General features: G+C 41.6%; 2 protein-coding genes and 1 long non-coding RNA gene across 5 annotated transcripts in view; 1 reads left to right on the top strand and 2 right to left on the bottom strand.

Moving 5' to 3' along the window:
* Positions 1–17,494, bottom strand: part of st6galnac5a (ST6 (alpha-N-acetyl-neuraminyl-2,3-beta-galactosyl-1,3)-N-acetylgalactosaminide alpha-2,6-sialyltransferase 5a) — a 69,734-nt gene extending 52,240 nt beyond the window's left edge. The window contains exons 1-2 of the mRNA XM_026149654.1: positions 16,572–17,494; positions 15,591–15,800 (exon numbers count right to left, since the gene is read on the bottom strand). Of these exons, the coding sequence (XP_026005439.1) occupies positions 15,591–15,800; positions 16,572–16,586 (225 nt within the window). The 5' untranslated portion in view covers positions 16,587–17,494. The remainder of the gene's footprint in view (positions 1–15,590; positions 15,801–16,571) is intronic.
* LOC113010551 (uncharacterized) overlaps positions 1–25,767 on the top strand; it is a 31,218-nt gene extending 5,451 nt beyond the window's left edge. The window contains exons 1-3 of one of the 2 annotated variants that reach the window (XR_003270366.1): positions 20,662–24,518; positions 24,704–24,810; positions 25,165–25,767. This is a non-coding gene — a long non-coding RNA (uncharacterized LOC113010551). Of the gene's footprint in view, positions 1–20,661; positions 24,811–25,164 lie in introns of those variants that run through there. The other variant, XR_003270367.1, reaches the window with a different exon arrangement.
* Positions 1,368–9,512, bottom strand: LOC113010547 (uncharacterized). 2 transcript variants are annotated; one of them, XR_003270365.1, is made up of 2 exons: positions 1,694–9,512; positions 1,368–1,542 (listed from the first exon to the last, which is right to left on the bottom strand). XR_003270365.1 is itself a non-coding variant. In XM_026149651.1 (2 exons), the coding sequence occupies exon 2, from the start codon at positions 7,942–7,944 to the stop codon at positions 2,026–2,028; it is 5,919 nt and encodes a 1,972-aa protein (XP_026005436.1). In that variant the 5' UTR covers positions 7,945–8,234; positions 8,386–9,512; the 3' UTR covers positions 1,368–2,025. The 2 variants fall into 2 exon arrangements, 1 of the variants encoding a protein (XP_026005436.1); XM_026149651.1 differs by having other exon boundaries at positions 1,368–8,234; positions 8,386–9,512.
* Positions 25,768–26,713: the final 946 nt, after the last annotated feature.

Genomic DNA, 26,713 nt, shown 5'->3' with positions numbered 1-26,713 from the left:
ACATGTTGTCAGGATGGTGAAGGTGGCGATGAATAACATCAATTTAAAAAAAAAAAAGCGGTATAGTAAGTCAGAGCTGAGACGTGAGCAGGTGGAGGTTACATTAACTGCAACAAGCACAACCTCCAACCTAACATCAGCTATTGACATGTCCAGATCATCAGCTTAGAGACCCCGGGGCGCAAATGCGTGATGCTCCCCAGCAAGCTTGATTGACAGAATAGTTTTAAATCATTATAGAGGAGACCGGGCCTCATGAATGCCACTTTGCTAAGCATTTTCTCAACTTTAATATTGACTCCATTGAATTTCACACTGAATGAAAAATTACCTTTTTCATTTGCTAAAATTCCTGTTGAAGAAGTCAAGGTTGAACTTTTTTTAAATAAAGATCATTTGGGGGAATTTACCTTGATTTCAGAAAAATGCTGGCAGGCAACAAATATGGGGAAATGAGAGATTCTGCTTCTCTAACAAGTTCACTCAATAGGTCATCTGTGTAAGCTGCTATTACATAATATAATAGCCCTTGAGCAAGTGGATATAAAATGCTTGCTGGTGCCATCATCTTTTGATGGATTGAAGCTCGGCACCGGAGAAACCTTGAGAGTGAAACATTTTAATGTATTTAATCCTGAAAATGGTTTTAACCCAAACCATGATCTTCATCCAAATATTAAACATGTAGTTTAATGCAGTGATTCCCAAACTTTTTTTTGCTAGGCCCCCCTTTGTTTTAAAAGAAAAATGTTTGGGCCTAAAAATCAAGAATGTGGGATACTGTTTGTCCGTGATTTGGAGAGCCCAGTGTGTGCTCCCGACGCAGGGAAAACCAATTCTGCAGGGGAAACCTACCTTGGCACTTGTGCAGGTGAAGCCAAAGGGAAGATATGCTTCACCATATTTTCTAGGAAGGAAGTTGTTTTGGAAACATATTTGGCGATGCTTCATATCCTGCTATGCGTTTGTGTGGAAGCCCTGTCAAAAACCTGTCAATTATGCTAGCAGAGTCCAAACGTTCTTTTTTTTTTTTCTCTTTTCATACCGCTACCGCTCCACTGTGGGTTTTTCTGTCCAGGCATGGTTGCATTGGCAGTGTGTTTCATTGAAATTTTAAAACATTAAGCTATTGCCAATCATTTTATTACGGTGGATCAAAATCTGATGGCACTTTTCTGCAGTCATATTTCCATCAATTTTGATAAGATCCCCAACACCACTGGTTGAACGGCAGCCCTATAATGTGACACGTTTTACAGATGAGTATAGACACTGAGTGTTGTACCTCAATTCTGACCTCGTCTGTACATACTGACAAAGATTTAAACCAAAAACATCCAATTTGGTGAGACCTGATTTTCAGTCCATATTCTGTCCCCTGCGTGCGTGGTTCTGGTACACGAAGTGACAGATAGCTAAACATATGCCGTAAGCACTGAAAGCGTTGAATGATGAGTCAGGCGTGAAAGTAAAGTTGAGGGCTGTTTACTTGTTTGTCTTCATCAACGTACAACTTACAGTGATTTCCCAGAACTTGTGAAACTACAAAAAATACAAAAAAGAAATATGCTCAATAAAGAATTATGCATTTGCTTCACATGGCGAACAGATATACATCTCTCCAAATATGCATAAAATCAATAAAATATACAACACTCACTACTTATAAAGATGAAACACAATTCAAACTTACAAACAAAGCTTCTCCATGGCATAACACAGGTGGATGCTTAAGGATTAAACAGGGAGACTTCTGGTACGCCTCATTGTGCAAATCCCAATACTAAAATGGCTTCCTGCATTACCCCACTCATGTGACTCTAAACATCCAATAGGAATACAAGCCAAACCACATAAAAATTCACTTGACCGCAGTCTCCAAGCTAACCACTAGGAGATGCTAAAATTCTCAATGTGCACATAACATTACACTCCCCGCCTGGTATTGAACACAATACCACTATCAATTTCTTAGCAGTTCAATCAGCTAAAGAAAATAACACATTGACTGTCCATGGTAGATAATCAGATAGACAAAAGTACCACTACTTCGGTTACTGGTCTAAAGAAGGTCTTAATGGTACCTCCTTTCGTGACCCTCAGTTCGAGTTTCCTGACCTTTCCATCGCTGTCTGGGTAAGCCTTGGTGACAAGAGCCATTGGCCACTGATTTCTTTTTACCTGAGGGTCTTTGAGCAACACCAAGTCCCCTTCCTTGACATTGGGCTGACTATTTTGCCACTTGCTTCGATTTTGAAGAGTAGAGAGATATTCTCGCCTCCATCTCTCCCAAAATGTATTAGCCAAGTGCTGAACACGTTTCCACTGCTGACGATACATATCTGTAGCTTCAAATGATCCTGGAGGAGCAAGAGGGGTGCAGACCTTCTGTGTCAAGATCATTGCTGGAGTCAGAAGAAACGGTGAATCTGGATCACTTGAGATGGGAGCAAGAGGCCTTGCATTTATTATCGCTCCTACCTCAGCCATAAGGGTCGAAAGCACTTCATGAGTGAGATGCGAGGGACTGATCTGAGAAAGCATAGAGTCAAGAATCCGTCTCGAAACCCCAATCATTCTTTCCCATACTCCTCCCATATGGGAAGAATGAGGTGGGTTGAACAGCCATGTGCATCCTTCCTCACTGAGGTACCTTGAGATATCGGTTTCATCCCGTAGGAGAATTTGAAGTTCTCTGCAAGCCCCCTTAAAGTTTGTGCCACAGTCAGAGCGGATCATCTTCACAGGACCACGCATAGCAAAGAACCGCCGTAGAGCATTAATGAAGCTCGATGTGTCCATTGACTCTATGAGCTCGATATGTACAGCACGAACACTTAAACACGTGAAGAGTACTGCCCACCTTTTAGAGTTTGCGGCACCACCTCGGGTGCGACGGGTGGAGACATTCCAGGGACCGAATACATCCAGGCCCACATTTGTAAATGGAGGTTCAGTGCTAAGACGATCAGGTGGAAGATTTGCCATCTTTTGCTCTGCGGGTCTACCACGAAGTCTGTTGCATGTAACACACTTGTGCAGGTTTCTGGAGATACATTTCTTTGCCCCTACAATCCAGATGCCAGCCGTGCGGATAGCTCCCTCAGTAAAAACTCTGCCTTGATGGTGAACCCGCTCATGGTAGTAGTTTACAAGTAGAGTAGCTATGTGGCTGCGGCCAGGAATGATGAGAGGATGCTTTTCATGTGTCTCGATTGAAGCATGCTGGAGCCGCCCACCAACTCTTAAAAGTTTGCTATCATCAAGAATTGGGCTGAGCTTCCTCAGAGGACTGCTTTTGGGAATTACTTCGCCTTTCTCCAAACAAGACACTTCCACTTGGTATGTCTCCTTTTGTACACATCCAATAATGGTATGCCTTGCTTGCGACAGTGTATCCATTTTGTGTGGCTTCAAACAGTGATGCCAACCTTTGCAGTCTTGCCCATTGCTATCCTTCTCAGACCTGAAGGATTGGACGATGTGGATTAGGGAGGCCACAGCTCTGACAAGGGGTTGCCACATGGAAAATCTTTCAAATCGATGCGACCCCATACTCCTATGGGGGTTTGCAACAGTAGTAATGTGGCTTCTGACCTCTGTATCAGAGTCTGGATCAATGAGGTCATAGGATGTTTCTTTACCTGAGTCTATGTCCCCAGAACGTCTCAGAAAACGTGGACCTGTAAGCCAGTTGGTGCTTAAGAGACGAGCTGGATGCACTGACCTGGTGGCAACATCTGCAGGGTTTTCATCAGTGTGGACATATTGCCATTGTTCAGGGCATGAGAACTTCCTTATCCGTTCCACTCTGTTGCTGACATACACATAAAATCTCCTGCTTTCATTGTAAATATACCCCAGCACCACCTTGCTGTCAGTATAGAACTTCAGACTATCAAGACTAACGTCCAGCTCTTTCACAAGCAGCTCAGCAATTTCCACTGCCAGAACAGCAGCACCTAATTCCAGCCTGGGAATAGTGTGGAATGGTAGGGGGGCTAACTTGGCTTTCCCCATTATGAAACCTACATGACATTTACCTTCCACATCTTCCACTTTGAGATATGCCACAGCCGCAATGGCTTTGGTGGAAGCATCCGAGAAGATATGGATCTCTGTACGTTGTGCAGTGGACAGGGACGTAGCAATGTAGGCTCGGGAGATTGCAAACTGTTCCAAATCCTGCAGTGAATCCCTCCAGGTAATCCACTCTGTTGCCTTTTCAGACGGGAGGGGAGCATCCCAGTCACTACTGTCACGAGTGAGCTGCCGCAACAAGAGCTTTCCATGAATAGTAACGGGAGCTACGAGACCAAGTGGATCAAACAAACTATTGATAGTTGCAAGAACTCCTCTTCGGGTGAATGGCTTCTCGCTCTTGGCAACACGGAATGTAAAAGTGTCATTCACAAGGTCCCAGCTTAATCCAAGACTTCTCTGCAAAGGAGGTGAATCTTTGTCCAGGTCGAGATTTTTCAAGTCTTTTGCATGATCTGTTGATGGGAAAGCCTGCATGACAGTTAGGCAATTGGATGCTATTTTATGAAGTCTCAAGTTGGAGATGGCAAGCATGCCTTGGGCTGCCTTGAGAAGACTGATAGCTGCTGTTGCAGATGGCAGTGACTTGAGTGCATCATCAACGTAGAAGTTCCTGTGTATGAACTCCTTTGCCCCCTCCCCAAACTCGCCCTCTCCATGTAAAGCTGCTCTCCGAAGCCCATAAGTAGCCACAGCTGGAGAGGGGCGGTTGCCAAACACATGGACTCTCATACGATATTCCACAACTTCCTTCGTGATGTCATTGTCTTTAAACCACAGAAATCTGAGGAAGTTCCTGTGGTCTTCCCTGACAACAAAGCTGTGAAACATCTGCTCAATATCTGCTGTGATGGCTACCTGTTCATGCCTAAACCGCATTAGGACTCCCAGCAGAGTGTTATTTAAGTCTGGCCCTGTCAACAGCACATCGTTCAAGGAGATGCCAAGATAAGGAGCGCTTGAATCAAACACAACTCGGATCTGGCCAGGCTTGCGTGGATGATAGACGCCAAAACTGGGAAGGTACCAGCATTCATCTCCATCGTTGAGTGCTGGAGCTGGTTCAGCATGATCTCGATCAAAGATATTCTGCATGAAAGCCAGAAAATGTCTCCTCATCTCAGGTTTCCTTTCTAGAGTTTTGCAGAGACTGGTGAAACGAGTCAGAGCTTGTCCTCTGTTGTTAGGCAGCCGTGGTCTTGGCATGCGAAAGGGAAGGGGAGCTACCCAACTGTTAGCATCATCTATGAACATCTCATTATTCATCAACTGAATGAACCGTTTGTCCTCAATAGATGGGGCAACTTCATTGTCATTCTCTGTTCTTTCGAAGATTTTGTTGCCAAGTAAATGATCATCAGAGTTCTGAAACAGGCTGTCCAGAGGATGAAAGTGTGACAGGGTTTGAGAGTTGAGAGGTCTTATGCCTGTCCTTGTTGTAAGCTTCTCTTTCACAACTAGGTGGTTGGGACATGGACTGAAATGAGAGTGACGCCCATTCTCCAGAACGTTAGTCCGGTAGACATTAACTGCTTTCGGCTTGTGAGCTGCACCCAAACAGACGTCTCCAACTACGACCCAGCCAAGGTCCAGTCTTTGGGCATAGGGTGCATTATTGGGCCCGTTGCGTTGGTCTCTCACTTTATGGACTTGTAACACATCCCGACCCAGCAGAAGGAGAATTTGCGCATTTGGATCAAGTTCAGGGATGAGATGAGTGATAGACTTTAGGTGTGGGTGGTGTTTGACTACATCAGGAGTAGGTATCTCCGATCTATCATCTGGGATATGGCTACACTCAATAAGTGTGGGAAGAGGAATGCTGAGACGTCCATCCAATGGCTGAGCAACAAATCCAACTCCTCTTCGGCCAGATAACTCAGTGACTCCCGCACATGTGCGCAGCGTGTAGGGAGAATCGCTACCCTTGAGGCCAAACAGGTCGAAGAATTTGGACCGAGCAAGAGACCTATTGCTCTGGTCATCAAGTACGGCATAGACTTTTATAGATCTTTCTGGTTGTCCTCTAGGATGCACTTTTATGAGACAGATTTTAGAGCAAGAGCGGGAGTTATTGGCAATTCCACACACTTCTGTGCATTTGGAGATTATGTCAGGAGAAGCCGCTTCATCTTCCTCCCCGCCATGCTCATCCTCAGGGTCTTTGACAGCCCATGGAGCTGGTCCTGGATGAAGTGCTGTGACGTGCTTGTCACTGTTACACTCTTTACAGTGAATAATTGTTTTGCAGTCTTTAGCAACGTGTTCAGTTGAGGAGCAGCATCTGAAACAAACTCCACTATCTCGCAGGAACGTTTTGCGTTCATCCAGTGTCTTAGCTCGGAAGCCCCTACACCGCTTGAGAGGGTGGGGTTTTTTGTGAATCGGACACTGTCTGTCCACATCCAACTTACTGCTAGCTGACTCTGTGGGCTTGATGGCAGATGTTGATGTAATCTCTGTTTTGCTGGATGAGACGTGGTTCCTGGAATGCGTGTACCTTTTAGGTGAGTTTTCTGGTTTCACTGTCGTCATCCCAAATGAGCTAAATGCAAAACTTGGATCATTACGAGTGCGGGCTTCTTTGCAGACAAAGTCAGTGAAGAATGAGAATGGTGGAAACTGGCCTTGGTTTTGCAGCTTGTACGCACTGCCTTGTGTCATCCATTTTTCTTGAAGGCCATACGGCAGTTTCTCCACTATTGGGTTAATGCCGCGAGAGGTATCCAGATAGGCGAGCCCAGGCAAACAACCTTCTAACTTTGCTGACCCCAACTCCCTTAACAAGTCACCAAGCTCTCTCAGGTTGAGAGGGTCCCTGTTGCTGATCTTAGGAAATCTCTCCAGTTTGTCCAGCAGAGCTTTCTCAATTATTTCAGGAGACCCGTAGTTCTCTTCAAGTCGCATCCACGCCATCCTGAGCCCTGCAGCGGGGTCATTGACATGAACAGCTCTGATTCTCCTGACTTGCTCAGATGATTGAGGACCTAACCATCTAGTGAGAAGGTCAAGCTCTTCATTGCAGGTGAGTTTTAGCCCTTCAATGATGTTCATGAAGGTAGACTTCCAGCCCCAATAATTCTCTGGACGATCATCAAACTTTGTCATCCCGGATGTCACAAGTTCCCGGCGAGCCATGTATACAGCAAAGTCATTAATGCCGGTATGGTTCAGAGCAGAGGGCTGCGCTGCTTGCATTCTAAGAGGATGTGTGTGTGGTTGAGGTTCCTGCAGGGGGGTGACACTACATGGATAAATCCCAGGGTAATTCTGAGCAGATGGATGCTTCATACCATTTTCTTCAAAGGTAGTATGACTCTTGACACGAGCTGGAGTGGAGCTCAGTCCATCAATGGCTGTACGAATGGGATTCAGTTCGTTGTCCTGGAGTGGTGGCGCATGAGAGAAATCGCGTGGCCGACTGGAGGTGATATGGGACTCAAGGCCGGGCAACGACAGCTGACTAGAGTGCATTCTTGAGTGACACTCAACATAATCATTTGTTCTTTTTTCTGTGGAGTCAGGGGGAATTCCTATGATGTCCGCTGCCCTGAGATCTTGTTTAGAGCCGAGTTCTGCTACGGCTGATTCCAAAACCTCCGCCTCAGCTAAAGCCGCTGCAACTTCTTTCTCTTGCTTCAGTGTGGCCAGAGCAGCCTCCATGCGTGCCTCTTCTACTCTCAACTGGGCTTTTTCCACCATGAGTTCAGTTTCTTTTTTGACAAAGGTGGAGCGAGCACGCACTGCTTCAGCTCTTGCACGTGCTTTAGCAGCTGCTAGGCTGGCAGAAGACTTGCAGGAGCTGTTAGAAGAACTAGCAACGGATCTGGTCACATATGACTTCACAGATGTTCTTGGAGAGCTAGTCTTCTGTTGATCTTCTGTATCTGGCTTATTGTCCATGATGACTATTCGGCATGCAAGGTACAACTAAACAAGGCAGGAAGACTAATGAGCGTTAGCGGTCTCTGCTATCCAGACTTGCTGTATTATCCCTGGTGTGATGCTGTTTTTTCACTATTCTGTCCCCTGCGTGCGTGGTTCTGGTACACGAAGTGACAGATAGCTAAACATATGCCGTAAGCACTGAAAGCGTTGAATGATGAGTCAGGCGTGAAAGTAAAGTTGAGGGCTGTTTACTTGTTTGTCTTCATCAACGTACAACTTACAGTGATTTCCCAGAACTTGTGAAACTACAAAATATACAAAAAAGAAATATGCTCAATAAAGAATTATGCATTTGCTTCACATGGCGAACAGATATACATCTCTCCAAATATGCATAAAATCAATAAAATATACAACACTCACTACTTATAAAGATGAAACACAATTCAAACTTACAAACAAAGCTTCTCCATGGCATAACACAGGTGGATGCTTAAGGATTAAACAGGGAGACTTCTGGTACGCCTCATTGTGCAAATCCCAATACTAAAATGGCTTCCTGCATTACCCCACTCATGTGACTCTAAACATCCAATAGGAATACAAGCCAAACCACATAAAAATTCACTTGACCGCAGTCTCCAAGCTAACCACTAGGAGATGCTAAAATTCTCAATGTGCACATAACATTACAGTCCAGTTCTTGTGTAATTTGGCATACCTTAGCCTTTTCACCCCGTTTCCCTTCCTTATTAATGGTCCTTCCACTGATACAATTTCTGAAGAGGCTTCAGGGTCAGATGCATCTCTCAGGTTCGCCTACTGTAGATAGTTTTTTAGGCCTGCCACTTCTTCCTTTGTCCTCTACTTGTGCAGTTTACGGACGCACTTCACATAGTCCTTTACAAAGCAGCATTTTGGTGCACAAATACTATTATATGCCCATCAGACTGTTATCTTTGTCATTTTTAGTAAATTCATTAAAAGAAATTGTGACAGGCTGCTAGTAACAAGTTCCTGAAGATGTATCACTTCTTCATTGTCGGAGTTATGTGTTTTTTTAAAGGTTGAATGGTCATTATTAGGTGGCCATAAAAATCAACAAAAACATTAATGTAAAAATGGTCAAGTACAAGGCTGGGACTAAAAATGAGGGGAAAAGCAGCCAATGTCCAAAGATACATTAAGAGACTTCCAGAAAGCCTAATGAACTATTGTTGAAGACCACTTAAATACAAGGTAATACAAGCAAAATACAAAGAAATGAGAGGTGTCACTTAACTGTAGATGAAAGAAACAAATAGTTTATATTGGAGAACATCAGCTACTCAGCAACCAGGCTGCTTCTCTTGGTTTTGACCTTTAATCACAGGAAAAATCCACCTGTTTCCTTTCTCTCCAGCCACATATAAGGACCTTAGCCTCCCTTTCTTAACTCCACCTGACATGCAGGATATCACTTTTTACAAAATTTGCATGTTTTTTGGTGTCAGGAAGGCAATCAGAGGAAGACAGACGCTTTCTTGTCCTCCTATCTCCACTGAGAGACAGACAAGAGTGGTTTCCAGTCCTCCTCCTCCTCCTCCACCTTCTCACTGAGAAAATAAAAAGCAGGATAGTGCAAGAAGAAAGGAAACCCTTAGGGATTTCACTCCATCTTTCACTTCTGTGTCAGTTTCTGCCTCCTCCTTCACTCTCTTGTCTCATTCTCTCAGGCTGAACCTTTCCTGGCTCCTATATTCTCTTTTATCATTCTCTTCGTCCTTCCCCTTCCCCAGTTTTGTCCTTTTCTCTCATTCTCTTTGCCCTTACTCTACAAGAGTTTCTTTCCCTTTTCATCTCCACCCTAAGTTTCTTTCTCTGCTTTCTTATCTGGTCACTCTCATTCACAGCACAAGTCCAGGCCCACCAATGCTGCTGTGTAGCTCAAAATAAATTACCTTTCACTCTGAACTGAATCAAACATGTGGTGTTGAAACTTCTGGCTATGAAAGAATTAATGGATTTCAAATGCATACATGCATTTATTTATTCATCTATTTATTTCAAAGATGGTTCAAACAGTCATAGAGAAAATCATTTTAAGGACTCTGGCAAATGCTTTAGCATCTTGGCCAAGTGTCTGCAGAAGATATATAAGATTCCAAATGGTTTCTGGGCTGTCATGAGTTTAATACTCTGGTGGAAGATAAAGTGAAGCGGTCAAAGGCTGACTGACACTGCGCCCGTGTGCCAGCCAGCTGATATCTTGGAGAGATCAATATGGCGGCGAGGTCAGCAAGCAAAGATGAGGAAGACAAATGTTCGACTCAGTATGTTTTTTTCTCCCCAAACAATGATCATTCAACACTGCAGGAGAACACATTTGAGACAAGGCCAACAACTTTTACACTTTAATACACACAGAAAAACCTCAGCCACGTTTTCAGGTACATAAAAAGTTCACGGAAAGTTTTTGAAGACTTTACCGTGCTGCACGCTATAGTAGCCTGCGCATTCAGATCATAGAGTATTGATTGGAGTTTGCAGTGAAAGGAACAAGACGGGTGACATAATAGCAGGTTTCAAGCAGCATAAATGATGTTCAGTGGTGCTCCGGCCCTAATTGATATCCCTTGTTGCCAAAATGTCAAAAAAATCTATTGCCAAGAGAAAAAATAAATTAGTAGTTTACTTATGATGCTCGGCTGCTCCAGTTCACTCGAGGAAAATCAATTCTCATCCCTAGCTGGGCTTACTGACGCATTACAGACAAATCCTCATCAAATCAAAACATGCATGGTCACTGAATATTGGCATTTGAGGCAGTGAGAAAAAAAAGATGGTGCTGCGTGCCCTGGGTTTCCGAAAATATGACAGCAATGACTCATTTCGTATTTACTTTTGCTCTGCTTGACTTTGGAGAGATCTATGTGACCTAGCTGCACAATAATTCCAAGTCAGAGTCAAAGAGCTAAACAGCCAGTGGCACATCGACTGCACCTCTGGGTAAATACTAACCCTAACTGCATTTGAATGCTTTCTATTAAACGAGGTCCATAACCCACACTAGTTAAATCAAATTCACAACATTAAAAGTTTTCCCATATTTGAAAGAAGCATATTTAGCACAAATCTCACAGATATAATACAATTAAAGGTTGGACTCCAAAGCAGAATAGGAGTGTCGGGCACAAATGTACCTACTTCTTACATGCAAATTGTGGTCTGGACTCCAGAGTGGACATGGACAACTATCACATTTGCAGTATTGGTAAATACTGCATTAGCTTTCTGCATAGAGAGGTGTATTGTAAGGCTGCAACCACACATCCCTCTCTTTACAAAATCGTCTTCTCACCTTAACTCTAAAACCAAGTTTTTTAACCACTGTTAAAGAAGTAATGACTCAAAAAGGCCCTCTGTATATAAACCACCCTGGAAGCCAATTACAAGCTTCAAACTCTTTAACTGGGATCTTTGTTGCATGTCACAAATTTCCTGCCAGCGCTTTACTGTCACTGTAAGGTAAGAAAAGATCCAAAATACTAAACATGAACTACAAGAAAAGAAACAGCCTTTTACTAAATGTGTCCACAAATTTAAGGTGTAAAACTCATGTTGAGATACCACAGACACAGAAAAAGTGTGAATAACAGTGATTGCATATTAAACAAATAAAATTTGCATGTGTTATTAACAGATTCAGCCATAATGTTAATTTCCTGTTTTGTTTTGAAGCCATTTGGATAATATGGTGAAAGTGTGGATTTGGCCAAATATCTGACTGCTGTTCTGCTCAGTTTTAACAGCATAACCAGAAAACCAAATAACACCTTTAATTTTAGACAACTGAGAAAAATTTCATCACATCTAATAAAAAAAAAACATTTAAAATATGATAATATATATATAACTTTGGAATACTAATTTGACACAACCTAAAACATAATGACTTAAAACTAGAGATGGACCGATCCGATATTACGTATCGGTATCGGTCCGATACTGACCTAAATTACTGGATCGGATATCGGAGAAAAATAAAAAATGTAATCCGATCCATTAAATATCACGAAAGCACCTCGCAAAACTTGCAACACGCTGTAACTCACCTCAGAACGTTAGCAGTCGGAGCAGTATGCATCACGTGATAGAGCAGCTGTGGCATGCCGGACCTGTTGGTGGTCTGGATAGCATTTGGAGCTTCGCTAGCAACCTGGCATTTCATCTCCGACAAAGTTATCCCCGAGAGAAGTAAAGCAAGTGTGTAAGTCCATCTCTGAATGTTTGTAAAGCATTCCCACGTTAAGCTTAACAAGTGACTGCCTCTCGCTCTCCGGCTGCTACTTCAATCGTGAAACTGCTTAAATGATCAGCTGATCGGCTTTTCTGTCGTGAGTCTCTCTTGTTTGTTTTTGGCCCACTTTGCACCAGAAAGAGGAAACCAGCGGCTGAACAACAGCAGAACGTTTAAGCTTGATAAGCTATTGTTAGAATGTATTTAATGTTACTTTCTACTCGAGGATCTTTTTCTATGTAGCTGACACTGGTAACTGTGCAGGGGCGGATCTAGCAAAGTTTAGCCAGGGGGGCCGATAGGGCATGAACAGGGAAAAGGGGGCACAAAGACATACTTTTCTTTCTTATTCTCATTTAAAATGTCGAGCTTTTAATAAATAATTATCTGACACCCAAAGTTTTAATTTGATGTAAAATGAATAGAAGTCAATTACTGTATATAGTGACTATTAAGTCTAATATATATACCCTAGTAAGCTATAGTACTTTTTACTTTGGGAAGGTACCATCTGTGCAGTCTGCAATTTTGTTGAAGAAAGATGTTGAATCTATTTAATATTTCTTGAAAAATAATTGATTTCTGTGCATTTTTTTTCACACTGCATCAAATTAAGGTTGATTACGTCGATTAAGCATCATGAGGTGGCGCGTGAGGGGTGGTTCCTTATTTTTTATTTATTTATGTTTGTTGTTGCTGGGAGTTGGAACCCTATTAGTTAGGTTGCTTAATATTTACGCTAAGTACTCTTTAAAATACCAGAATAGGGAGGATGGTGTAGGTCTAAGTTTATTAGATTGATCAGTATTGCTGAACTATGAAATATTTTTTTTGTATACAGGTATAACAGAATAGCTTTAGTGTAGTTGTTGTTTTAAACTTGAGTATGAACTTGCAGACTTGCAAAATGGAGCAAGATATTTTAAAAAACAGTTTTGTTGATTAAAAAAACACTATATCGGATTCATATCGGTATCGGCAGATATCCAAATTTATGATATCGGTATCGGTATCGGACATAAAAAAGTGGTATCGTGCCATCTCTACTTAAAACCCTTTTGTTTTTAAAAGCAGCCGATACATCCTTCCCTTGAGAAATATATAGAGAGAAATGGAAGCCTAAATCAGCATGTCAGTCATGCTGTCTTCATTCCTGCCACACATGGGCTGACTAGAAACACAGATCGGAAATCACCATGATGACATGTAAAGTAAATACACCCAAAAGGTGACAAACGTGCATTTTCTGTAGAGCAGAGCTACTCGGAGGAAAAACTCACGAAGAAATACAAGCAGCATGTCTCCTGAGAAAACTGCCAGCTGAACTTTTCAGGCAGCATTAAAGGTTTCCACACTTGTTGGTTTCTGCACCGGTGAGATTTCTTTTAGTGAATAATAGTTCTACAATCTGTTGCCGACCTCGATTACTTTGTCACAAGATTAAATGACTCTTCAGATCCTCTGGTGTTTAATTTAAAAGAAGTTCATTTACCAACCCGGCTACTTTTTCTGATGTTCAGGAACAGTGGGTTGACTCCCAGATGTGGCTGGAACATACTCACGTTGCATATTTGTCTCATTTGTACAGCCACAGCCTCATCTAAGAGCAGGTCCAATTACTCATATGTAAATCAGCCTATGACATAATCTGATGACTTAATGCTCGTTTTCTAGCAGGTAGCAGATACTGTTTTTTAAGACAGAGATGGCAGCACAAATTGGCCTGTCACTCATGGTGTCTTCAGTCCTGCCACTGACGGATTACTGTATGCACCGTCTGGACACAAGCCCAGCAGAGCTCAGGGGGCAGAGAAGTGACTGTTCTTGTTTAAAACTCGATTAAACAACCACTCAGATGCAAAATGACTGCAGATGTAAAATTGCTAGAAAGAGGTGGAATGACAAGGAAAGGATACAAAATGACTACAGATGCACAAAGTGACAACAAAAAGATTTAACTTGTCTGCTGAGAGACTAAAAATGACATCAAATATATTTAAAATGGCAATAGACCAATGCAAAAATAACTACTGAAACAAAATAACAACAGAGGTACAAAATGACTACAAAAATAGGTAAAATTACTTTAGATAGATGCAAAATGTCTATAGAGAGAGTGAGAATCAGTAAAGCAAGATGCAAACTGATTGCAGAGACACATAAAACAATGAGGGGAATTACAATGAAAAAGAATAGATACTAAATGTCTAGACAGAAGTAAATGGGCAATTATGCAAAAAATATCAAAGAGGCATAGAACAATTAAACAGGTAAAATTCTATTTCAGGGATGCAAAAATGATAGAAGAGACACAAAATGACTCAAAAGTGAAAGAAAATAGCTAAAAATCAATGTAAAGCAGTGCAAAAGAGACTAAAAGATAAAATTCAGTTGAAAAAGAGGACTACTACAGAGAGATGTGAAATGATAATGAGTGGAGCCTAAATTGCACTAGAGCAATAAAAAAATGACTACTAGTGAAGGGATGCAAAAAGCCTATATGGACACAAAATGAGCACAGATCGATGTAAAATGCGAGGGAAGTAAAGAAAAAAAGGAAATCACGGCTAAAAAAAAAGAAGTAATAAGTAATAAGAGTAATAAGGCATATGACAGTAGAGGGATACAAAATGAGAACAGCAACTCAAAGCAATTAAAGAAGACTTAAAGAAACAGCAACTACAAATAGCCACAAATCATATTGGTGTTTTGCTCCTGCACATCTGAATGAATGATTGTGGCCAGAACGTTTCTCCAAATTTGTCATTCTTAAATCCAGCTGTTTCAGACAGTCGCGAGAGCCCACCAGCCAAACCGCCTGCATGGTAGTACGCTGTGCCTGCACGCTTACTGAAAACGCCTTCACAAGGTGAATGGGTCTGCTTTACTTGCAGAGGCTTCGCTCCCCGGTACTCTCATTGATTGTTTTCTCCTGGCTTGGTAAACAGATGGCAGTCAATACAACCCCACAATGACGTCAGAGTTCACCTAGCTGCGGGTCTCCTGGGCTTATCAATTAGAGCTTAAGAATGCAGTCGAGGATTTCATTTGTAGCCTAAGCTGTTATTAGTAACGACAGGTGGGTATTGAATGTGGCGCAACGCAGCGCCGGAGAAAATTGTGATAAATGACAGAGAGGATGCTCTCTCTCTCTCTCTTTCTCTCTCTCTCTAAAGACAGCTACTGGTCGTCAGGACAAGAGGAAATTTGCGTGAGTGCGGCTCAGGCTGGGAAAGATTCAGTGCCGAAAAAAGGGGTTTGGAGAAAAGTAAAACTTTCAAAAGCTTTGATGCCTACTCTGCTGGGCATTCACCACGTGTTAAAGCGAACCACGCGCCCGTTCTCTGCGTTATGAGACACGCACTCAGCCACATCTGTTTACCTTATGGTCGATGATGCTGTTGTATCCCTGGAGGATCGGGGGGTGAGGCTTGGCGACCCCGACGGAGGCTTCGGTGGGCCGCCGCAGCTGTTCATGCTGCCTGATGCGCGTGTCGTTGGCGTCTCTGGAAGCGCCGTTGAAGCTGCCGTTGTACACGAGGAACAAGCTGGCGCACAGGAGAAGCACGAGAAGCACGGCTACCCCATGGCGCTGACACAAAGACACAAGCAGATGCGGGCAAATTAGCCGAGTTCCACCGGACTGAGTTTAACCTGCACCTACGGACTTCATGCAAGATGAGCGGCAGCAGCAGGCGCTGGTTTGTCAGTAAAAGCCCAACTTCCTGTAATGCATGTCACGTGCGACCAAAAACTTAAAAACAGCTTTTATCGAACTATGATAAGGGCACAGCTAATGTTTATGACGCTGTCAGGCTGTTAATTATCTTCTTTACTTAGTTTGCATGCATTAATATTAATCATCAGGTGCGTTGAGGAGCACATGTGTACTGTAATTTACAGTAGGTGCCACACCTCAGAGGACACCAACAGCTTTTAAGTAAAAGTTCTAATAAAAAAGAAAAATAAATCACCTATGTGAATTCATGCCAATCGTACATGAACAGGATGAGCAGCTCACGGCACTTTCAATTTGTTTTCTTTTCTTTATTTCTTTAAAAAAATAGTTTAGAATTAATGCTTATCAGTTAATATTAAAGCAACACGGATATTGTTCACTTTCTACAGTGTATCCGTATTAAACGGAGACAAATCAAGCATCCAGCGCGCTGTGCTGTAGTGGAGCTTTAGTGCCAAACAGAGCGCACAGCTGGACGCCCATTGTTCTGATCCTAATCTTTTGATCCGACACTGTACGCCACAGCGGCGTTATGTCGATTATAGCGCACTTGACGGAACAATGCTGGATTTAAAAGCGAGCACAAACAGTTTGACTGCGGGGTTACATGGCAAAACCCTTTACCATAGGTGTCTTCATTTTGCGGCGCGCTGTCTTATCGCTGCGGTTCAGTGCGTAAGGCTCCACTTTCACTCATGGTCCAGCGTCATCTGCTCGCCTCCCGAATGCACTCCAGTCCGTCCGCGCTGTACCAGCCCGCCTGCCTCTGCCCGTGTGTCTTCAGACTGGAGCCCAAGCGCAATTCATACAGAGGAGACCGCGACAGATGTTCACTGTTGTACCTCTGCTGGGTCTTAATGCCCCCCGAGTTCTTTAGGAGCCGGTGAGTGGAGGCGCAGCGTTTTTAATTAAACAGACTACTGCAAAAGAGTGATAAGACCTATTTGCTAAACGTTATTTCCTGCTGAGGCATATTTGATGTAAATCTGCGCAATTAAACTAGAGTACAGTGAGCCCACTCTGTCATCTTTTGACGTCTGCTGCATTATCCATGGGATGGATTATAAAGACAAGAGAAGTTATGGCTTTACAGTGCAGACGTTATCTGGCACAACTCCCTGAATGTCTGTCACTCAGTGGTGAAACCACATGTTCATTCGTGCGCTGTGTTTATGTTCAAACTACACTGTACTCGAGTATTTCAGTTTTTAGATCTCCTCATACTTCCACTGTAGACTAGAGATTCTTTGTAGATTGTACTCCAGTCTGCAAAGAATCCCATTCATCACGTCCTTCCTTAAGAAATTAGACTCTTAAGGCGGTGTTACTTATTAAACTACTCCATCACATCCAACCATAAGCTGCACACATTACTGCACCAGCAATAGGATATGAAAAACTCAAAAAGAGCCCATTTCTATAATTGTGAAGGACACTTTTTACTTTTACCCACCATTGTTGCTGAACTGCTTTAACCTGTAAAGCTGTATTTAAGTAAATACTGAATCCTTCCTCTTCTCCATTCAGCGCATCAGAACACAGATTTAAAAACAGTTAAAATCTTTATTTCCTTTTCATTGTTTTTGAGTTTTCCACACTTTTTAAAAATATAATTGATTTTACTTAATTTTCTCTTATTTTTAAAATTTGTTGAAAGCTAGGTGTAAAATGCCACCACACTGAAACCAATAAATAACCTAAAACTAAATACTTTTACATCAATATCATATCAAATTGAATCTGTAGTACAGTAATCCAGTGAACTGACAACGAGCATTAATGAATGGAGTGTGTCTGCAGGAATGATACACTGTTAAAAACATAAAGAAGCAGTTGATCATCCCAGTAGAAATCTAATTCTGTTAAACTTTAGGGAAATTGGTCTGTCCTATTAGAAACCAACAAGCATCATCAATCAGTTTTACCTGCTTTGATTCAAATTAAAGTGACAACTGGACAGGTATTAGATCAAGTCTTTTGTTTGAGGAGGAACACTAGGAGCACTGCTGGATGCCTACAAAATAACCTCCAGTGGGATACTCAGAGGCTTTAATGAGGACATGACCCCCTTAAGCAGGACCTGTGCTTACAGCCCAGCACCTTGCAGTGTGCCTGGAATTCACCAGAAAACACCAGAATGGGTGGCCTGGAGACACCATGGAAAACATTATATTACCTGCAACATCTATGAGAAGAATAGGGTAGCAGTAGTGAACCTGCCAGTCCTGTTGTTCTCTGGTGAATGCCAATTGAGCTGCACAGCGCTGGTGTATAAGCACAGGTACCACTGAAGGATATTGGGCCCTGATACCAGCCTTATGGAGTTGGTTTCTAACAGTTTGGTCAGAAACATACACATAACCCACTGGAAGTAATGTTGTGAGACTTTGGCTGTATTCCTCTCATTTCCCTGCACACAAAGGAGCAGACACCGGTCCTGCTGGTGGACTCATGCATTTCCACACTCCTGCCTATTTCCCAGTATCACCTCCATGCTCTACAGACTGTGCCGGGAGAACCATATTATTCTTAGCAATTATAGATCAATTTGTTTTAAGATTCTCTGGACTCTAGGATGCCTTTGAAAACAATCAGAGGGCAAATGGTACTGTTCCTTTTGGGCACATCATAAGACCAGTAAAATAAATTGTTAACAGCTAGTTATATTTTCAGGATATACCAATAAAGTAGAGAAACAGAGAGATTCATGGACCTGCTTTGATATTTTCACACTAATATACACATAGGCAGTCATACATGCACTGCATGTCCATGCATACACACATACATATATATATATCATATCGAAAAAATATAAGTAAAATAGTAACAGCGGAAAAAAATAACTTGTGCAAACCAGATGGAAGAAACCTCCCCCCCCCCCCCCCCCCCCCCCCATCCCCATCATTCTTTGAAACAGGAATGGAGTCAGCTCATCAGCTTCATCCATACCGCTGGTGCAGTACACTCAGAGAGGGTCAGACTTCTTTATTCAGAACCTGAGTTTTGGATCAACTGAAAGCAGCACCTTGTGCTGCCTGAGAATTTCATTTTCATTAATTATTCACAGGCCAAAGATGTTTGCTATGTCCTCATCTAGTCCAAAACTTAAAAAGTGATCAATGAAATAAAAAAAAGTTTTAAAATGTACAGTCAGCTGATGTAGTTGGACCAAAACAAATACAATGCAGTCACGTCCTACGGATGCAGTTTGAAGTCTTGCAGCATCTACTAACATTCACATTCAGACAGAAGGATAGAGTTTAAAAATATTCATGATTTAAGAGCATTTTTCACTCCGCTCAAGTCAGCAGCAGATGAGAAGATGGTATTTGAGAGATGTTTTTTCTGGAATGAAAGAATCAACTCAAGGATACGGCCTCGGATATTTCCTTTTCTTCTTATGGTCAGCATTTTGATCTGCTGAAGTGAAGATAACTTCATTAACAAAGGGCACAAAGTCACAAAAAGAAGAAGAAAGAAGCTGCTTTTTTTAAGCTGCTACACGGATCTATTTTGAGATTTAGTGCATTTTTTCTATCACATCTTTTAGAATAATGGTGAAATGTCTAAAATACACATTTATGCTTTTATTTTATCATCTATTGAACATTTATGCAACTTAGCATGTCTTATTTTCATTAACATATAATGTTGGAAAACTTACCATTTAAAAAAGGAAAAAAAAATATTAAAGACATAAAAAAAACCTACTGCATACTCTGATGATTTTTTTTTTTTAGATATAGATTATTTGCTAATTACATAAGTGTATGGATGTCATGCTACTTCTGAAAGTTAAATCAACACAAAGCAGAGATCATAATATCTGAGGTTCATCTTTAATCACTGAACATTTGAATAAGAAACAGAACAAAAGTCAGTTTAGAAAAAGAATATTGCAAATGTTAAACCATTTCTAATTCAAGTTGACAAAGAAAAAATAACAGATTTTTAAAAATAAATTCTCTGGTTGGAGCCAATTAAATTACCAGCCTAACTAGTTCTAGCTAGCACATTCCTCAAACCCTGTAAGCTGACCTCTTCTGCAGCCCTACTCAGAATCTAAAGGACACAGCCATCATTTTCAAAATAAACCTCAAGATACTTTTTGGCTTTTACTTTAGGTGCCCCATAATTTTTTGCCTTGACACCAAGACATATTCCACATTTTGTTGTTTGTGATTGTTTTGTTTATTTCCAATTGTTTACTTTGGTGTTTTGACTTTTGCTACACTTTTTTGACATTCTATTTATTTAGTTTAGTTTTTTTATGCGTGCATTAAACGTGTTATAGAAATAAAACTGAATGGGGTTAAAATGAGACAGTTGAGCCAAATGACACAGAAAAACATCTTTTGATTAGATCTTTACAAAAGTTGCCAGCAATAAACAAGGTCTCATCTTGTCGTCTGCCATTCTTTCTTCTGTGACTGCAAGTTGTTGTGTCAGATCTTGGACCGCCCTCCCTCACTTATCTGCACTCAACCCCTCCTAATCTTATTGGTATGGAGTGCTGCAAGTGCTACAGCTCAGAGGATGTTTTTATATGTGTTATATTACTGACTGGCCTCACAAGCCAAAGAAGACAAGTTTTGCTTATGTCTTGATCTTAAAAGACTAGAAGCAACAGAATTCTCAAAAGAGGTCAAAATCCAGGCAGGCAGAATATATTTTGGCAGAAAATAAAATGTAATATATATCATATGCTTGTTTTAAAAATGTCATCTGTTTATTAAAGTACTTTTTTTCTATTTCCATGCCCTCGTCACAATCCCGGGTCAATAATTTGTTTTATTCATTCTGTAGGATTATGAAATACTTATGTTCACTTTTTGAGAACCTCTGAGTTTTGTAACTTAAATTTCTAGTTTTTGGTTCTTGGTTGCGTTCATATATCTTCTCTTTTTCGTGTCTCGTCTCTGTGTTCTGTCTTCAGCGTCTCCTTTTGACGTCTGTTTTGTTCTTTGGTTTTCTCCATCTATCATGTCTCCATGTCTGATTATTCCCCAGTCCCAGCGTCAGCCTCACCTGAGTCTCTATGCATTGCTGCCTGCTTTATTTTGTTAGTCCCCTATCGTGTTTGTGTATGTTCACTTTTGCTTCCCATGTGTCATTAGTCAGATTTAGTTCACCTCTGTTCACTTGTGTGTTCCATCTCCTGATTTCCTTATGTGTACATTTAAGCTCTAAGTTTTCTTCTGTTTGTTGTGGTGATCTCCTCTCATATTGTGTGTACTCCTGTTTGTGGGTCTGCCAAGACTAGTTTTTTAGTCATTCTGTTCCAGCTCTGCTCTGCCTTTGTTTGTTAAGTCTGCCAGCTAATAAAGTGGAGATTTCAGTTAAGTCATTGACTTAAGAGTCATTGCTTAACTGCTTAAGTTGTGTGGCGTATATACTCTGGAAAAGATGGACGTGGTCACCTTTGGTTTTTTGGACTGATCTGAAGCTTGATTAGCAAGGTGTATATATATACTGTACAGGTATAAATGCACACAGACTGGTTAACCAATATCAGGTAAAACGCAACACTAGATTTTCACTCACCATAACTAGAGTATGGGCTTCCTGGAAGAGTTGTTAGTAAAAAAAACAAAGACAGGACAAATTGCAGCTGAGATTTCCAGTTCAGTGATCCAAATTAGTTGAGATGAGGCCTCGGTGAATTATTTTTTAAATTCCCCTCATGTACAGTTGTATTAAAGAGAAAGTATTGCCTTCCTTTGAGGATGTTTTTGGCTCATACAGCACTTTGAAAACAGGGTTAGCCTAATTAGATGATCTACAGGTTTTCATATTATCACACAGCATAGTCACCATTTACAATTTTACTCCACAAAATGTCCTCATGCTCGTGGTTTCCCACAGATCTCAGTCACTGGACCGATCTTGTTCAGTTTCTGTCTGGCGCCCCTTGCCCATGTAAAGTGTTCTAGCACTGTTATCCATTTACTGCCAGTTGTATAACTTAGCCAGTCTGGAAGAAAATCTGGGTTCACAGCATTTCTGCCTCACGCTATTTCTTATGTACCTGAACTCAAATAGTGTTCAAGTCCTTGTTCTTGGTCCTGATCATATTTCTAACGGTGCTGCTCAGTAAGTAACTGATCCGAAGCAATCGGAGTTTTACATCTTTGATTAACATCTCAGTTTTAACCAGCATTTCACAAGTGCCTTTTGACTCGATATAACATTGCCATGCTCCTCTGTAGCTGAACACATTAAAATCTATCATTTCCTCATATTATTACAACTTGTTATGCATATATCTTAGTGATGTATATGTTTGGCACTTAATCCACTTTTTGGTCACTGTTTTGAAGCACCTTTTAACTCTGCCTTAGAAAACGTTAGGGACATAAAGGTTATTATTATTAAATTATTAAATGTTTGGCCTCAGAGGCTGTCACTTCCATAAAAAACCAGCGGTGTGGCTTTGGCATAAAACAACTCAATTACAATTCATGACTCAGCATAAATTACATCTTTGTTTACTGGAATAAAGGAAGATGTCAACCAGAGCAACAGAGTGGCTGAATAATGTTTTTGTAATATGTTTTGAGCAGCAAAATAGTTCAATGGCACAGATGAAGAAGACATGTAAGGTTTTAGTAACACGGGCAGCACTTGTTGGCTCATTTTGTTTATAGTTTTAATCTTTGCTCAGGTAAAAAATATATATATGCAGATTATAACCAGCTTTAAGCAGCTTTCCAGCAATTCCATTCTGCACGAAGCACCACATATGACAATATGACAGCATTAAATATAGAGAGGAGTGGCTGCATGTTTCACCCCCATTTGCTAGTGATTGTGTATAATCTGCTTATGAAAAAAAGATCCCCAAGGGAGACGCAAGAGAGACTTCCCAGAAGCAATAACTCACATCAGTGTTGCCATCTGAGTCACTGGGGGAAAATGTGCAATAAAACAGCGAAAGGTTGGAAGGCTGAACAATAACAACAATAACAAAAACAGCATATGAGAACAGGACTTTCACAGAAAGTCTGTTTTCGAAGAGTGCACCGATTGCTGCGTGGTTAGAGGGCATGCATATCTCTGAGCTTTAGCGGGGATATTTGGGGAAACGTGGGCAATTTGGCAAATCGACAAAGCATTCTCAGGAGCACAAATTATTTACTCCGCGGCTGTTTTTCCACTGCTGCTGCTGATGTCGTGAATTTTAAAATCCCAATCATATTTGTGACGTAAAACTGTAACGCCCCATAACAACGTCCACAGACATTTGACTTCAACTTCCAGGGGATTAAAAGACAACACGGTCTGATTTTTTGTGCTCATATTCCCTCTTGGGAAACCAGACAAAAGTGTTACAAAAGTCTACACAAGCACGTAGAAGCAAGCAGGACGTCTGTGCAACACCTTCACTTTAATTCCCCCCCGAGTCGGGTTTTATCTACAGTCCCGAGAGGAGAGTGATGCCTCAAACTGAAAGCTGGAAAATAATGAAAATTTGCAGCATAATATGAACACGAGGAAGCTTTGCTCGATCCATCTTTACAGAGATGGATTTAATGAATTCTTCTGTATCTTCATTATTAGTGCAGCCTATTGCGGCATTTAATACTTCTCCAAAGGATTTAAATGAACGGATTTATTTTTGTGGAAATGCCACGACCAGGATTACTACAGCTTGGATGTTATGCTGGTGCTTTTACATTATACATGAATCTGTTGTAAGATAAAAGGATCAAACCTCCACTGTGAGTTTGTAGAAACTGTTATAAAGCCAGAAACAGAGAAGTCAGTTGTTGCAGCTGCTCTCGTTAAAGTAGTAACTGGTTTTTCCCCCCTGCGTGCTATAAAAAGTCTGGTTTCTGTGAACTCTAACTGTGCTCTCTTTTAAAACAAGTTCCACTGAGTATTCATGAGGGGCCAGTGCAGATCTCTGCTGTGTGGGCGCTTCGGCTCTATATACTCTTACCATCACCATCAGACCATGAGAAGCCATACAAATTTAAAATGTAATCACCACCACAAGCAATCTAGCATGCCAGCAGCAGCTGGAGCATGTTGATCGACTGCAATGATCCCTGGAGTACTGAGGTTATGACGCTGCAAAATCTGATTGTCAGGGCCAGCACGATGATGATGATGATGATGATGGTAGTTGTAATGCTGCTGAGTATGCGGACAATGAAGGATGCTGATTGGCAGGTGTTTGCCTTCTTCAATGTGCGGGCATGCTCAGTCGCCTAGTTATTACTTGCCATAGGCCATGCCATGTCTGATTGTCTGTCGCCCACGTCTGCACTATATTTCTCCCTTTTATGTTGTCTCTAATCCGATGCAGATCTGAATCCCGCCTCTGATTTATGAGTGAAAGCTGCTCCCCACGGTTCTGCAGGAGGGGGACTTTGACAAGAGAATCATACTGGCTTTTTGTCCTTTCCATAATTAGAGAGTACATCCAATTCACCCCGTTCATTACCCTTGGGCCCAGTGACAAATGATGAGCAGGCGTGTTTTAATGCAGGCACACTGCCCCATTTGGGGCGAATGAGCAACAGTGCATACAAGAGCGGGAGAGATGGGAGATGCATTCACAAGGTACTTATCATATCACACTAAAAATAGGGAATTCTTATTTTCATCCAACATCCCACTGAGATAATAGCTGCATGTTTGACCAGGAGAATAAAGACACAGGGAGGATTTAAAGGACTACATGAATCGCTTTGAATGTTTTTTCACATTTGCTATAAATAACATGCATTCTGTCGTGACTTTAAAAGACTCTCCTCGCTAGATCTGAGCAGAACCTTCAAAAATGCTGTGATGGGGATTCAGCTGATCTTGGATGATGTGACTTGTTATACTGCTGAACTGCATTATGCTGTTGGTGGGTGTTTTTGTTTTCAATGCATTTTTTCCCACACCTTTTTTATTCTGTAGAATAAAAACGGTGTGGGAAAAATGCATGTAATAATATGTATAAGCATGTGCTAAATAATTGGATTGTTGAATCAACATTATTATTATTATCCTTAAAGAATATTTTCATCTTCTTTTTAACTATTATATCCCTTTTGCTTTGGGATTATGTGTAGTTCTCTTTAAAAACTGAGGTAACTGGACAAGTGGAGGACAAAAGAAGAAGTAGCAGGCCCAAAAAACAATTTACAGTGGAAGAACAGTATCTGAAAGTCACGTCCATCAAAATATAAATAAATAAAAATCAATAAATCTCTGACAGACCTGACCTGACCTGAGAGATGACTCTGGAACCTTCAGTTGATCCATCTACTGTTCGCTGAAGCCTCATCAGAAATGGTCTCCGTGGAAGGCCGGCTGTCAGGCGGCCATTCATAAGGAAAGGAAACAAGCTGAGGTATGCCAAAGTATACAAGGACTGATAACTCCAAATTTTTTGTTTCAAATCCTGGTCAGAGGATTTCAAAAGAGAGATACTACTGTTGGGGTGCCTGAGTCATTGACCCAGAGTTTTGAGTTTTCATTATTATTGTACTTTGATTTTTGCCTTTATTTATCATTTCTAGTCTTTTGGTTTCTTTGTCAGAGTTGCGCTTCTGGGTTCTGTTCTGTGTTCCATAGTGTTCCCCCGACTACGGGCGCATTTTTCATGGGACTCGTTTAGCTCTCCAGCCACCTGCCTCGCCTGGTCCAGTCCGGTCCACGTCCGGTACCTCAACATCGCCAGCCACCTTCCAGGCTGCTGACTGGACTTCATTGGCGTTGTGGACGGCCTCCTAAACTGGATCGCCGTCGTTGCTTTTCGCGCGGCCGGCGCTGTACAGTGCAGCGAGGAATGCCCAGACCTCTACATTGGAGAGACCAAACAGCCACTTCACAAGTGCATGGCACAACATAGAAGAGCCACCTCCACAGGACAAGACTCAGCAGTCCATCTGCATCTAAAAGATAAAGGTCACTCTTTCGAAGATGCCAACGTTCACATTTTGGACAGAGAGGACAGATGGTTTGAAAGAGGAGTGAAAGAAGCCATCTATGTCCACTGTGAGCGACCATCTTTGAACAGAGACGGTGGTTTACGACACCAACTGTCTGCCATCTATAATCCAGTTTTGAGTTCCCTTGGCTCATGTGATTAGGTAGAGGATCATCAGGGGTCCTTTGTCCCTCTTTGGGGGGAAACTCCCACTGGCTTTAAATCTGGGACTCTCCACCTTTTGACCTTAGAACTGAAGAAGCTTCTCGGATGAGAGGTGAAACGTCTTCAAGCAACTCAAAGAAGTCCAGACGCTTTTCTTTCTAAGCTCCTTAGACTATGATAACCTGGATGACTGAGAATCTTCACAGACAACAAGAAAGCTACTCTAAGAGAGTTCAGGTTGTTTTGAAGAAGACAAGTGGTCAGACCAAATATGGACTTTCGAATTTGTCGGACAAACGTTGTTTTTGCCTCATACACTAGTTTTGTATGTTTGCATACGTTTAAGTAAATCGCTGCACCTATTTCTGATTTTCCTCACTATATATAGATATAGATAGATAGATCTATCTTTACATGATAGGTGGCTCAAGACTCCCCCCCCCCCCCATACTGTAAGGGAGAATTCCAATACTGTAGGTCCCATGTGTACAGAAGAGCCAACTGCAGCTTCTCTCTGCATTAAGTTGCATTTCTTGCAGCTCATAATTTTGGGATTTTTCCAATTGCACCATTTTAATTTTGTGTCACTGCTCTTGGTCCCATATTCCAGGTGGCCAAATGAAAGCCAATAATCTAAATCTGAACTTTGAATAAAACTGCATTGTAATTA

The sequence above is a fragment of the Astatotilapia calliptera genome, chromosome 18 (genome assembly GCF_900246225.1).
Source record: "Astatotilapia calliptera chromosome 18, fAstCal1.2, whole genome shotgun sequence".
Taxonomy (NCBI): Eukaryota; Metazoa; Chordata; class Actinopteri; order Cichliformes; family Cichlidae; genus Astatotilapia; species Astatotilapia calliptera.
The sequence above is the reverse complement of the archived record's forward strand: the minus strand, read 5'-3'. Positions and strand labels throughout refer to the sequence as shown.

Bases quoted from the DNA above. Each gene is read 5' to 3' on its own strand.
- LOC113010547 (XM_026149651.1), bottom strand. From the start codon at position 7,944: ATGGACAATAAGCCAGATACAGAAGATCAACAGAAGACTAGCTCTCCA.